The sequence below is a fragment of the Triturus cristatus genome, chromosome 8 (assembly GCF_964204655.1).
Source record: "Triturus cristatus chromosome 8, aTriCri1.1, whole genome shotgun sequence".
NCBI classification, from domain to species: Eukaryota; Metazoa; Chordata; class Amphibia; order Caudata; family Salamandridae; genus Triturus; species Triturus cristatus.
In genome coordinates, this window is record NC_140591.1 from 751,317,115 (window position 1) to 751,331,415 (window position 14,301).

Below are 14,301 nucleotides of genomic sequence, written 5' to 3' on the forward strand. Positions count from 1 at the left end.
TTTTCAAAATCTCCCACTTACCTGTTTTAAAATGTTGGCATCTATGGTCACTGGTTCAGGTGTGAGTGACTGTAAGAGCGTTATAGGGAGACATTCTCATGTGGCACTCAAGACTGACGGCCCCAGCAGTGCCGCTGGGATAGCTATCTCTCTCAGGTGCAGATGGGGTGGCGTGGCAACTGGTGAGGCTAGAATCAGGCATGGCACACAGGGTCGGATTTAGACAAATTTAAAGAGAGGATCACAGATGTCATCCACGGAACTTGTTTTTATTACAAACAAGTCGGACTGGATTGTGATAAATTAAAAAAGTATGGGACTGTCATGCCCAACAGATGTCAGCCACTTCTATCTATGGGCATCTGCCGATCTTTGACCCATGTCGGACTTCCTCCCAGCTCTAAATAATGTATAATCCCTGAAAACTCTAGTTCGAATTTTTGTCATCTAGAAGTCAGAAATCATTTTGTAATTTGTTGACGCTCCCTTAGTCCATGAGATATTTGCACTCACTACAAAAAGGAAAGCTTTTGTTGGGTAGTTCTGACATATGCTGTCCATTTTACAGGCTAGATGCAGAAAGGTGACTTAGAAACGGAGGTTTAAATGCATATTCACTGCAGCCAGTAGCTCATATTCTCAAAAACTTGGTGCACTATTTGAAATTCTTGCAAAGACTAATGTTCGAATTGGCAGAGGAGAAGCTAGTGAAAAAAAATCTTAGTGAAGAACAAGGAATGTGATTTAAAAAACAGAATTTTTATTAAATCCTCTGGCAAGTGCATCCAATGTCTTATGCTGCAAAACCGATCTAGGGTGGCTCTCCTTTCAAACGTCTTTTCCAGCCTTTGTTTTGGGACGCCACCACAGCAGGGTGGTCTCCAGCCTGGAACACCCACAACTGAGGCACAAAGAGGTGTGAGGTTTCTGTGCTTGGTTGTCAGCTGCCCAGCTGAAAGTGTAATCGATGTGTCAAAGACAAAAGGCTTGGTCTCTCACCTAAAGGGTCCACTTCACCTTGCAAACATAACCAGCAGTTCCTACCTTCACCCATAAAATGTACTAAAGGGCAGTGCTTCAGAAAGTCGAACCAGACAGCCTCCTGCTAACAAAGTCATCAATGGAAAGGGAGCCTAGTTAGCATTCTTCTCACCTCAGGGTCTGGATCGCCATACTGCAGACACAGAAATGCAGACAATACTCTTCCACTGCCTGTGGAAGCCGTCCTTGGCCTTCAAATATACTAAGCTAAACTGGGGGTCAAATAAATGGATTCCACATTGCTTTGTAAATAACAGTGTGAGCCAAGCAAAATCAAGACAGTTACTCTCCAGCACTTGCAGAATCTCATTTTTAGTGCTTGCTTTATTCTGCATGTTTCCTCACATTGCTATGACAGCAAGATTATTGCTTTCTTTGTGTATAGCCTAAAACTGTTGTTATTTCCTGCAATATGCATCCAGCCATTACTTTACACAAGCCCTAAACTGGACAAATGTGCTTACTGGAGCAGAGGACGAGTAGTAGTCCAGAAGTGGGTAGACTGTTGACCTGATTCTAGTGCCATCAAACGTCCCTAATAAAGCACTACCCTCACAGGAAAATAATGCTGTGTTTACTACAGCCTTGAATCCTCAAATTGCATTCTGTCGTAAAATGTGTCCCCTATCTTCCTAAAATCCGACATTAAAAATAATCCTTTGCCTGAAAAAATATGAGATTTTCGTCTCTCCTTTTTCCTTCAAATGAAGGTATCCTCCTCCCACATCTACACGCCTTCTCTCTGAGCATAACCTTCTCTGTATCATAAAACATGTTTGCCTTATTCTCTAATAATGTATTTCTGCAAAATGCTCACAACTCATTTCTAAGCTCACAGCTTCTCCTTTTAAAGCCATACCACTACAACCTAGCAACGTTTTATCTCCTCTTGCTCACGTTTTGATGCCTTTAATGATTCTCCATGAACTGAAACCCCCCTAATCTCCACTACTACTCAAACCTAACAACCCTTCTTAATTTAGTCTACCACAAAGAAACTCGAGTATATGTACAGAATGGTTTGCCTGACCTCACGAGATTATTTCCAGTAACGAACAATGCCAATAACTCTGGACTCACTACTAGCCTTGGGTTGCGGAGCAGCATGCTGGCTGGTGTAAAGTGATTCAACACATCATCAGGGGTAGTAAGCGATATATAAATGCAGTCACAATTTCAATTACAATGCCCACGGGTGACAGCATGCTGCTTACATCAGGTTACTTACTGTCCTGTGGCTCTCAACTTCCTAAAATCAGGTAGCCAATCAGATACAAGGATACTCTGTCTAAACCTTTGTTTTCCCCACATCACGCCTGACAGAGGTTTTACATTGATCTTAGTGGATTTCAATCTATAGTGCAACTATGAGCTGAAGAATCAAGCTCACAATCCGGCAAGGTTGCTGACTGAGCTAATGGAAGCTGACATCTGCAGAGATCTGAGGCCACAAGTTCAAATCATGACAAGACTGATTTAACTTTGCTTGAGAGTTCAGGAAATCAAATGCTATCAAGGTGCATAATAGTAACAACTGCTGTTTATAGAGCTTTGAAAGGTGCATGAAGCGCTATATCAAAGATAATTACTATTATCATCAGCAAGCTTATCAGAAGCTTGTGTGAGGCCATCACCGGATGCTGCAACTGCCTTCACTAATATCTCCATAGTGACAACATAATCCATAAACAAAACAAAAATAAGCATCAGGGACTCATCTGCCCTTGCCAGCTACATAAAAGACCCGATAAACTCTCTTGCACCTATAGCATCAGATATCATCTGCTTGTCGCTTCACCACGCTGAGGTTTCAGGCTGCCTATAAGGGTATCATTCACCCATTAACTGCAAATGTACTTTAGTGGTCTATACAACAGGTTCATGTTCTTACTTATTGGTGTATGCGAAAATCATAGGATGGGAGGAAACCAGGCATTTCAGCTACACAGCGAGGATCTGACTCTTCAACTTTGCCATCAGTCAAGATGATAGACAACCTTGATTGACACATGCAAGAAACTACTGAGTGTATTAGATGATGACCATTGAACAGTCCTAACATCTCTAGAGTCTTTGAGGTGCATACAGTACTTCTATTTGCACTAACACTTGCAAGAACCAATGGGTATCATTGAACAGGATTGGAATGGATTGGACTGGATTGGATCAGATCATTCCTACAGGGATGCATGAACTTTGAAGGGCTGATAGATTCCTTGTGCAGTTCCCTACAGGCCACCTCTTTCCTTGTGGCTATTTAATATGTGCACGAAGCTCATTGATCTTCAAAATCGATCAATAGGGGGCATCCTATCAAAATTATATTCTGCATCTCAGATCATTCTTTGTCGGGTGGCAGTCAGGGAAACTGTCCTGTCATGTTAACCCTCCTCGCCCATCTTCAGGACTGGATGACGGAAAACAGCATGTGCCGTACTGGTCCATACGATTGAAGTGTTACTCTTTCCTCACCCATCTTCAGTACTGGATGATGGAAAGCAGCATATGCAAAAGTGGTCCAAACGATTGAAGTGTTCCTCTTTAACAAAATAAATCTAAGCTAATTGTTATGGCTTCTCCTCTCCCGCACCCAAAGTGAGAAGTCCCAGCGTTATTTTGACCGACCCCTCACTTCTATCTCTAAAGTGAACGTTATGTGACAAGGATCATGCACTCTTAACTCCATAGGCTCACAACACACATTCAAAAATAAATTAGAGTCCAGATGAAGTGAAATGTTTGTTACGAAACACATCTGCTGAAAGTGAAGAATTAAATATATTAACAATGAAATAAAGAATACACTTTTAATTTAAAATTGAAGATGGTGCCTCTGAATTTTTTATGATTTTTCTTTTACATAATTGCACTCTTGGGATCAGACTGCAAATCCAGTGGTGCATCAAATAAGCGCCTGAATCTTTATTCCTAAAGGTCCTAAAAGATCAGCAAAGTACTGTGATGTCCAAATATATATATTTTTTAATTCTTCTGTAGCACGGCCACACCAAGAAGTATTACTGTAACAGGAACATCATAAGGATGAAACCATAGCATTTCATGATAGGGTACATTACATCTGGCAAATAACCTTCCAGGGTTTTGCCTTATACCATTGAAAGGGAATAATAATCCTGATCCACCACTATTGTGGCAACGTTTATATGTTTAAACGTTTGTACAAACTACTTTTCACTCTGGGTGTTTTCGGTGATTTGGTGATTGTCAAATTAGGAAAGACCACAGGATGTCTGCAGATTTAGCCTTTTTGTGCGTCTTTCGATGTCTTCATTACCAATTCTTGATCCTAGAAATCAGATCTACCAAAAAGAGAACTAGGTGAGGCAATGTGTCTCTTCTCACCACTTCTTGAGGGTAAGTTGGATACAGGAGTGAATGGGAGGAGTCCCTAGGCCATTTTGCTAGTATCACCTCTGCACAAAAGGCATCTGTCTCTTCCACAGATCAATGCAGAGTGCAGGCTTAGTTTGCAATATGGAAAGTTCCTTGTAGCAAATAGATCTATTGTTCGCACTTTATTATTTTTAGGCACCCTGTTGTTTTGTCATTCTGCGGAGCCTATTTCATGTTTTTTCTACATCTTGGGGACCAGTCAATCTTCATGCAGCTGCTAAATATCAGTTCGAGTAAGATCTTTTGGGGGATTAGATAAGCTTGTTCATGGTTGCTTGGAGTGCACGGAGGGTAAGACTTACCGAGCGATGGACCTCCTCTTCAAACACCTATTTGAGTGACAAGTCTTAGATCCAATCATAAAATATTTCTAGTACAATAGGAAAATAAATGGAGAACCTTGGGCACTTATTAGACAGCAGTGTTAAAGTTGGGCTATCTTTCTGCTGTGTGGCAGAACAAAAGCAAGAAGCTTGTGAGTCTGGGGTGGAGAGAGCTTAGAATTGCATTAAAGGAACGATTAAGAAAACATCTAACAGCTAGAACATGTATTTCTCATCTACAGATGAATGTAGCTTTTCAATTGTAAGCAGATTGACAGATTCTGCTGGTGGAGGTATTCTTCTGCTGTAGCTCACATAAGGGTATATACCACCTGTGTTATATGACATGACAAATATATTGCATGTATTATATCTATCTAACCACTACATGGAGTGGTGTGACTCACTGGTTAGAGGCAGCAGACCCAGAAGCAGAGGACGGCCCGGGACCAGGGTTCAATTCCCGACGTGGCAGGGTCGTGGACCTAGGGCCGGCAGACTCAATAATTCTCGCCTCGGTGCCTACTCTAACCAGGGATCACACTCGGCAACTCTGGGCATTAGCTTGCCTCATCTCCACAATGGTCCCCCACATTCGCCGGGGATGCCTGGTTTCACCTTGGAGATACCCAGGAGGAACCATCTCACAGGGATAGCCAGGACGGGTTCCCCAGCGGTCTACAGCGCCAGGACGCCTCAGGGCAGCAGTGCGCTTTACAAGACACATACATTTACATTGTAAGGTAAGTATAGATAAGCAAATGTAGAGATAAGACTAGCAATTTTCTTCTCACCAAGATGATTTAGTAGTAGGTGATGTAATAGATGTGACATTATTTTAAGGCAATATTCTCCAGCTCAGGTTTGTGATATACAGCACACAGTGAGCTCTATGTATACTTTTGTTTCAGCAATTTTGTAGTTTTCAACAACTCATTTATTTTGTGACACTCCATTGCCATATATGGGAGGTTCCTGAATCCCATTACATCCAGGACATTCTTTACCTTGAGGATGGATCACTTACATAAAGGTGCAACAGTACTCCTGTGATGGGATTTGCATCTTTTTAATATGCTTTATTATCTTTACAGGTGAACAAGGCGTACCAGGACTAACAGGGCATAATGGCACTTGTGGACTACCAGGCATTTCAAATATTACTGGACCACCGGGCGAAGTGGGGTCAGGAGGTATACCAGGAGTACCAGGTAAAGGCCCCTTCATTAACCTAGTAAACTTAGTCATCATCCCACAAAAATGAAAGCAAAAAAAGTGATATGGAGTTTATAAAGTAAGGATATTCTTTTGTAGCCGAACATTCCTGTCTGTAATCCAAACAGTATGAAAATAAAATATCAAATATAAATTTATCTAGTGAATTATAACTCATTGTCATGATCCCAAAGGGCATCACACAGAAAGTAAGACAAGGAGTGTGCAAAGACTCTAAGCTCCAAGGCGACAGAGAGATATTGCTGAGAGGATACTGCTCAGGCCAATTACTAGTTTTAGTGGTTGTGGGAATGCACCCAGTAAACAAAATGGGTTTTCGCACAAGAAGGAGGAATATGTGTGCAGAAATGGGCGAGGAATCAGGAACAACATGTAGGATTCAGGTCCACCATGTATTCCCTGATTCCAGGTCAAGAAACCTAATGGCTGGAAATTAGGGTGGACATACCAGTAAGAATCAATATTTCCGGGACCATAATCTCGACCTTCTCTTATCTTCCAACTTGCAATTGGGTGTCAAAGTAGGTAACAGACTTCTACAACTATTTCTGCTCAAATAAAAGAGAGGCAATATTAGCTTTGTGTAAATTTCTTAGATTGCCTGAAATAGATCTTTGTGAAAAGGTGGTCACAAATGTGACTGTGAAGGATTTTTCAGTTCATGTTAATATTACTTCTGGTTATATTGTGTTGTTGCTATTTATGTACCCTACACAAATGAATTTGTAATCGATACTACTTTTTGCTTGATTATACACACCCGTGTTTTCCTTTCTTTTCTTTTTTTACCTTCGTTGATGATTAATTCATCAATAAGTAAACGTGATCCCTTGTGATTGATCTTGATGTAAGTTATTGGAATAAGAACATACTTGAAAATCATTTTTAAGTATTGAAGAGTTATAGAAACAAAGCCCTTGTAGGCGTATTTACCTGCTTAAGGTAGGTAACATGCACCTACAACCAACTGTAAATTCACTGAAGTAGTGGATTGCACAAGTCAGAACGTGAATTGTGCTACTCACTCTTTAATGTTCCAATCTCAAAAGTGTTGAAATGAGTGATGGCATGTGAATATTGTAAGGACAACTGAACTTTTTGCATGTTCTCCATTATGGGAGCTTTGTATAGTGTTTTCTTTCACTTCCTATGTTTTGCTGTGTGCCGATATCCTCTTCATATTTAACGTAGCAGAATATATCCGGGGATTCCTTAGTTTCTGTTATGGCTCTTTGTAATGTGTGTAGTAAAAGGTAGTGTCCAATTTGTAAACCCTGCGAAATTTACTCTTGGGACAGCCGACGAGGGTTTCATTTCTGGATATTCTTCACCGCAGTAGATCTGGGTGGAGGTCTTCACACTGTGGTGGCAAGTTTCACTGTGCTTTCAAATGTCATTTTTGAATCTTAATTTTTATTTTATTGTTCTTGATTTTAACATAATTGTATTTTTTTCCCTATTACCTTTTTGTATGTTTTCATGTGTTTTACTTTATTGATGTGTAAATGTCTCTGTTTGTGTACCATAGATATGTTTCATTTTATCTGTTTGCGGTTTTGCATTCTTTTTGTTAGATCTTGCTTACAGACAACTATAGCCGTCTGTTTTTAAAGATCTATTGTCTACAGCACAATAATACATAGTGTAGGCTTTGGGTCAACGTGGTGCTCATAATAGGATAGCTTTATTGTCTGTCTCAGTTCAGTGCCTCTGTTTCATTTGCTTTTCTCCCTATTATTGTTTTTGTGTCACCCCAGAGCAATCACTTCTTTACCATAATTTTGATTAAATAAATGTAATCCTTTCACTATTGGCATCATGGAGCTACTTTTTCATTTGCCTTTCAATAAGCAAACCAAAGGAGTGCATATCAGTCCTTACTCTCACTCCCTCTTACCACGCCTGACCAATCCTCCATCTCCCCACTCTTCTATTGCTCCTTTGCCCCTTCCTACCATGCTTCAATAGATGTTTATATACTTCTTGGGGGTGAGAGGAAAATCATTTAAAAAAACACTTATCTGCTCCTGCACCCGTACCTCGGTGTTCCTCTCCCGACACTTGTCACCATGCACAGACTCCCAGGGGCTGTCACGGAGCGGCTCTCATGCTGGTAGTACCACCATGAGAGAAGCACCATGGTTGGCCTGAGCGGGCTGACTTGACACTCGCTCAGGCTCAGGGAGCCTGGGGCTTTTCTCCAACCCAGCTGTTGCAACACAGCTGGGTTGGAGAAGCATGAGTGTGCATGTTTGTTTGGCTGACAAGCGAACTTACAAGTGCCCAACACTCCTCCCTAAAGCATGACGATCAGCAGGATGGCCCCGCCCCCTCCCTAACCTCGGCTGGCAGTAATGAAAAATAAAATGATAATAGAATGGTTTTATCATCATTTTATTTTTCAGTGGGGCAACACTCCTCCGCCATAACGGAGGAGCTGCCCCTGTAATTTTTTAACATAGTTGGTGCAAAGGCACGGCAGCTGCACCACTTGTGCTTTCCTCCTTGCCCTTGTTCTCTCCATTCCCACTTGCTTCCTTTGTTTTGCATGGCATAACAGAAATACTTTTTTGTTTTAATTTACCGTTCTAAAATGGTGATCAACCAAAGTACCTTATGATACTGTTTTAAGTGAGGAGTATTAACAATGCTAGATTTCTTTTCCAAGTTATATTTACAATTAGCAATAAATAATACATACAAAATTATATTACAAGGAAAGCAATTAAAGTGCACACTATCAAAAAGCTTTGATGAATCAAATGTCAATTAATAAGAATTGATGTTCATTTGATAATTTAAGACTTCATGTTTCACTGCAGTAAAGTTCCACTTCCTTAGGGCTGTCGGGGTGAGGAGCAGTATTAAAAATCCAAAAGTAAGGACCCCAGTAAAATAGTAAATCGTGTATCATAAAAGAGTGCCCCCCCTTTCTTCTTGAGCAGTTTGTATATAAGTGGTGCTAAAGTATTCAAAATGGTTGTGAACGTATTGCTTTTTAGGTAAGGTATTATGGAAATTGTTATGATGTTTTACATAACATTATAACATGTAGCTATTGTGATTTGGAGGCAGTGAGCCAATCCTTCTAAGAAAGCTAAGGAAGAGTGAAAAACATATCTTTACGATGAAGCAGTTATAAAAGAGCTCCTCTCTGATTGTAAATGTTGTCATTGTGTTATTGTTATGAGCATTTTTAGGGTTTGTTAACCAATCAGAATAATGTTGGGTTTGTGTTTTTTGATCAAAGAAAAGGTTGAAATGAGAGTCAGCACTGCTGGACCTATTGCCCGCTGGCTGTTTATGTATGACCTTACTACTTGATTGTCTGTCTGAACACAAACTGCCTGGTGTTCAAGATGGGGGATGATTGAAGGAGAGCTCTACGTCCCGCTGCCAATTCCTTCCAATTGGAAGACTGGGCTCTCTTTTGAAGTGACCACCTTCCATGGGCTGTCAGATCCCCAAACACTGCACCCCAGCGTATCTTGCTGGCCTCCGTAATCCGTGTCAGAGAAGAAAAGGATTGGAAACAAAACTACATGTGTAGATTCACCACACTGAAGCTTGTTCCGAATCACTGCTGTGACTGGAATATGAGCCTCATAATTATCTGAGACTAGATTCCCGAACTATAAAAGGTGGTGAATCAGCGGGTAAAGGTGGAGATGAACCCACAGAAGAATGGACAGAGTGGAGGCCATTTCCCTTTGACTCCATTGGTACATTCTTGCCTCCGCTTGTTCCTTGGACAACAGAGTTGTCAAATGAATAGTCAACTTCAATTTTCTCTTTCCAGTCATGAAGATCTGGCCCAGATCTGTGTGAAAGACAGCTGCTATGAAGCTCAAGTTCTGGGATGGTGACATGTGAAACTTTTTGAGGTGCAGAAGAAACCCTTGTTCTTGCAGTGCTGCACAGACGTGATGAACTTGCTCCGCTGTCTTGGAAAAGAGGAAGAAGAAATTAACAGGTCTTTAAACTAAGGATATTCTTGAATGCCAGAAGCATAAAGAACACTCATCAATCTAGCCAGCAGTGTAGTGAAAACTCTGGGTGCCATGGTCAGGCCAAATGACAACACTCGAACTTGATAGTGCACGCTGTCTACCTGGATCATAGGTTGATTGGTACGTGCAGATAGGCATCCAGAAGGTGTATTGAACACAAAACGTCTCTGTGTCTTATCAGTGAAGGATGATCTGTAACATCACCTTTTTGAATGCTTGATGCAGGATGAACTTGTTGACCCCTTTCAAGTCTAACACAGCGCGAAAATCTCCTAATGCATTCTGCACAAGGAGATTATTGAGTAATTACCCTGGTATCTCTGATCTTGGGGAACCACTATAAATCAATCAATCAATCAATCAATCAAGCCATTTATAAAGCGCACTACTCACCCGGAGGGTCTCAAGGCGCTAGGGGGGGGGGGGGGGGTGCCGCTACTGCTCGAACAGCCAGGTCTTGAGCTTCTTCCTGAAGGAGAGGTGGTCTTGGGTCAGGCGCAGGTCGGGAGGGAGGGAGTTCCAGGACTTGGTGGCCAGGTATGAGAAGGACCTTCCTCCTGTTGTCGCTCTTCGGATGCGGGGGACGGCGGCGAGGGCGTGGCTGGCTGATCGGAGATGGCGTTTGGGAGCGTAGAAGTTGAGGCGGTTGTTGAGGTAGCTCGGGCCTTGGTCGTGTAGGGCTTTGTGTGCGTGGGTGAGGAGACGGAAGGTGATTCTCTTGTTGACGGGGAGCCAGTGCAGGTCTCTCAGATGTCCGGAGATGTGGCTGCTTCGGGGGATGTCGAGGATGAGTCTGGCTGAGGCGTTCTGTATCCGCTGGAGTCTCTTCTGGAGCTTGGCTGTGGTTCCGGCGTAGAGGGCGTTGCCGTAGTCCAGTCGGCTGGTGACAAGGGCCTGGGTGACCGTCTTCCTGGTCTCGGTGGGGATCCACCGGAAGATCTTCCGTAGCATGCGCAGGATGTTGAAGCAGGACGAGGAGACGGTGTTGACTTGTCTGGTCATCGAGAGGGAGGAGTCCAGGATGAAGCCCAGGTTTCGTGCGTGGTCTGTCAGTTTGGGTGCGGTGCCCAGGGCGGGGGGCCACCAGGAGTCGTCCCAGGCGGAGGGCGAGGAGCCCAGGATGAGGACTTCTGTCTTGTCTGAGTTCAGTTTCAGGCGGCTGGTCATCATCCACTCGGCTACGTCTTTCATCCCTTTGTGGAGGTTGGCTCTGGCGGCGGCAGGGTCGTTGGTCAGGGAGAGGATCAGCTGGGTGTCGTCGGCGTAGGAGATGATGTTGAGGTTGTGTTGGCGTGCGATGGCCGCAAGGGGGCTCATGTAGACGTTGAAGAGGGTGGGGCTGAGTGAGGATCCTTGGGGGACGCCGCAGATGACTTCGGTGGCCTCTGACTTGTACGGTGGTAGGCGGACTCTCTGTGTCCTTCCGTCGAGGAAGGAGATGATCCATTCCAGTGCCTTCTCCTGGATTCCGACGTTGCTGAGGCGCTGCACTAGGGTGCGGTGGCAGACAGTGTTGAATGCCGCGGAGAGGTCTAGGAGGATGAGGGCCGCTGTTTCTCCGTTGTCCAGCAGGGCTCAGATGTCATCGGTGGCAGCGATGAGGGCGGTCTCGGTGCTGTGGTTGGCTCGGAAACCAGACTGTGAAGGGTCGAGGGATCCATTCGTCTCGAGGAAGGCGGCCAGCTGCTTGTTGACGGTCTTCTCGATGACTTTGGCTGGAAACGGAAGGAGCGAGATGGGGCGGTAGTTCTTGAGTTCGGTGGGGTCCGCTGTTGGTTTCTTTAGTAGAGCGCTGAGTTCGGCGTGCTTCCAGCTCTCAGGGAAGGTGGCGGTGTCGAAGGATGTGTTGATGATGTCTCGCAGGTGGGGTGCGATGACAGCGTCGGCCTTGTTGAATACGTGGTGAGGGCAGGGGTCGGTCGGAGATCCGGAGTGGATAGAGTTCATCGTGTGGATGGTGTCTTCTGTGTTGATCGGGGTCCAGGCGCTGAGGGTGGTGGTGGGGGGCGTTGGTGCGGTCGTGGGGGGCGTTGTTTGTGGGATGAAGCTGTTGTGTATGTCAGCGATCTTGTTGTGGAAGTAGGAGGCGAGGGAGTTGCAGAGGTCTTGCGATGGGGTGATGTCGTTGTTTCCGGCGTTGGGGTTGGAGAGCTCTTTCACGATGTTGAAGAGTTCCTTGCAGTTGTGTGCGTTGTTGTCCAGCCGGTCCTTGAATGCAGTTTTCTTGGTGGCGTGGATAAGTTGATGGTGCTCCCGGGTGGCGAGCTTGAGGGTGGTCATGTTGTCCGGTGTTGGCTCCTTTCTCCAGGCTTTCTCGAGGGCTCGGCAGTTCTTCTTGGAGCTCTTGAGTTCGTCGGTGAACCATGGGGCCTTCTTGCTGCCGGGTCTGTTGGGCGGGGTCCTCAGTGGGGCGAGTTCATCCGCGCAGGTGCTGATCCACTTCGTGAGGTTGTCGGCGGCCTGGCTGGGGTTCGCTGAGCTGGCTGGGGGGTGCTGTCTCAGGGAAGCGGCGAGCTGGTCGGCTGTGATCTTGTTCCAGCTTCTTCGAGCCTCCTGTTGCTGGTGGTGATGGATCGTGGTTCTTCTGAAGGTGAAGTGGACGCAGCTGTGGTCCGTCCAGTGGAGTCCAGTGGCGTGGCTGAAGGCGATGTCTTTGCTGGATGAGAAGACGGCGTCGAGTGTGTGTCCGGCGAGGTGGGTGGGGGTGGACACCAGCTGCTTGAGTCCGAGGTTGGCGAGGTTCTCGAGCAGGGTGGTGGTGTTGCGGCCGTTGTTGTTCTCCAGGTGGAAGTTGATGTCCCCCAGGAGGATGTAGTCAGCGGAGGGGAGGGCGTGCGGGCTGATGAAGTCGGCGATGTCTTCGCTGAATGTTGTGCGTGGTCCCGGGGGTCGGTAGATCAGGGGGCCTCTGAGGGTGGTCTTGGGGTCGGTGTGGATCTGGAAGTGTAGGTGTTCGGCGGTAGTCAGGGTGTCGTCGGTGTTGGTCGTGATGCGGATGGTGTTCTTGTGGACGATGGCGATGCCTCCTCCAGTCTGGTTGTCGCGGTCTCTCCGGGTGATCTTGTATCCCTCTGGGATGGCGATGGCGATGGCGATGTCGGGCGCTGAGGAGTCGTTCATCCAGGTTTCCGTGAGGAAGGCAACGTCTGGGGATGTGGTGTCGAGGAGGTTCCAGAGTTCGATGGCGTGTCTGTGGAAGGATCGGGTGTTGAGCAGGATGCACTTGAGGTGGTTGCTGCTGGTGTTCGGCTTGGCGGGTGCTGGTGCGGGGCAGGTCCAGATGCAGGTGAACTTGCAGGCGAGGCAGCTGAAGGGTCCGTGGGTGCGTCTCGGGGTGGCTTGGTGGCATCCCGGGGTTCGGCCGGTGTTGAGTGCGTTGAGGGTGGCGGCGTTGTACGTCTGGCGGGTGGGCTGGGGTCCTCGGGGGCCAGGGGTTCGGGCGCTGGGCGCGGGCCAGGCACGGACGGGCGCAGACGGGCTTACCTTTGGCGCACCTTCGGCGCACAATCGGCGCACCCGCTGCGCGTCAACGCTGCGCGTGCGCACGGTCGCCATTTATGGCGAAGTGCAGGGAGGGAGGAGCAGCTGGGAGGCGGGAGCGGGGAGGAAGGGGGCGTGTCCACACTCCCGGCGGCGGGAAGCGGGAAGCGGGGATCGGGGCGGGTGGGCGCAGGGGACAACAGTACAGGGGGGGGCAACAATCCTAGCAAGGAGAGCAAGAAACTAACAAAAATACAGTACAGTCAGGCGAAGCGACAGAAAGGCAGGGAAGCGGGAAGCAGCGAGCGGCGGCGGGGGGGCGTGGCCCGAAGGCGGGAGGCTCCGGAAGGCAGAGAGCAGCGGCAGGCAGGCGGAGGGCACACGCGACAGCTGGTGGCCGTGCGGCGCGGGGGTGTCCTATGAATAGGTCACACTCACCTGCGCTGCACGGTCGCCATTTATGGCCAAGTGCAGGGAGGGAGGAGCAGCTGGGAGGCGGGAGCGGGGAGGAAGGGGGCGTGTCCACACTCCCGGCGCCGGGAAGCGGGTAGCGGGGATCGGGGCAGGTGGGCGCAGGGGACAACAGTACGGGGGGGGCAACAATCCTGGGAAGGAGAGCAAGAAACTAACAAAAATACAGTACAGTCAGGCGAAGCGACAGAAAGGCAGGGAAGCGGGAAACAGCGAGCGGCGGTGGGGGGGCGTGGCCCGAAGGCGGGAGGCTCCGGAAGGCAGAGAGCAGCGGCAGGCAGGCGGAGCGCACACGCGACAGCTGGTGTCCGTGCGGCACGGGGGTG

General features: G+C 46.8%; 1 protein-coding gene across 1 annotated transcript in view; it reads left to right on the top strand.

Annotated features, from left to right (window-relative positions):
• The window catches only part of COL4A2 (collagen type IV alpha 2 chain), a 633,759-nt gene that overhangs the window by 576,413 nt on the left and 43,045 nt on the right, over positions 1 to 14,301 (top strand). Inside the window, exon 41 of the mRNA XM_085622168.1 lies at positions 5,873 to 5,989. Within this exon, the coding sequence (XP_085478294.1) occupies positions 5,873 to 5,989 (117 nt within the window). The remainder of the gene's footprint in view (positions 1 to 5,872; positions 5,990 to 14,301) is intronic.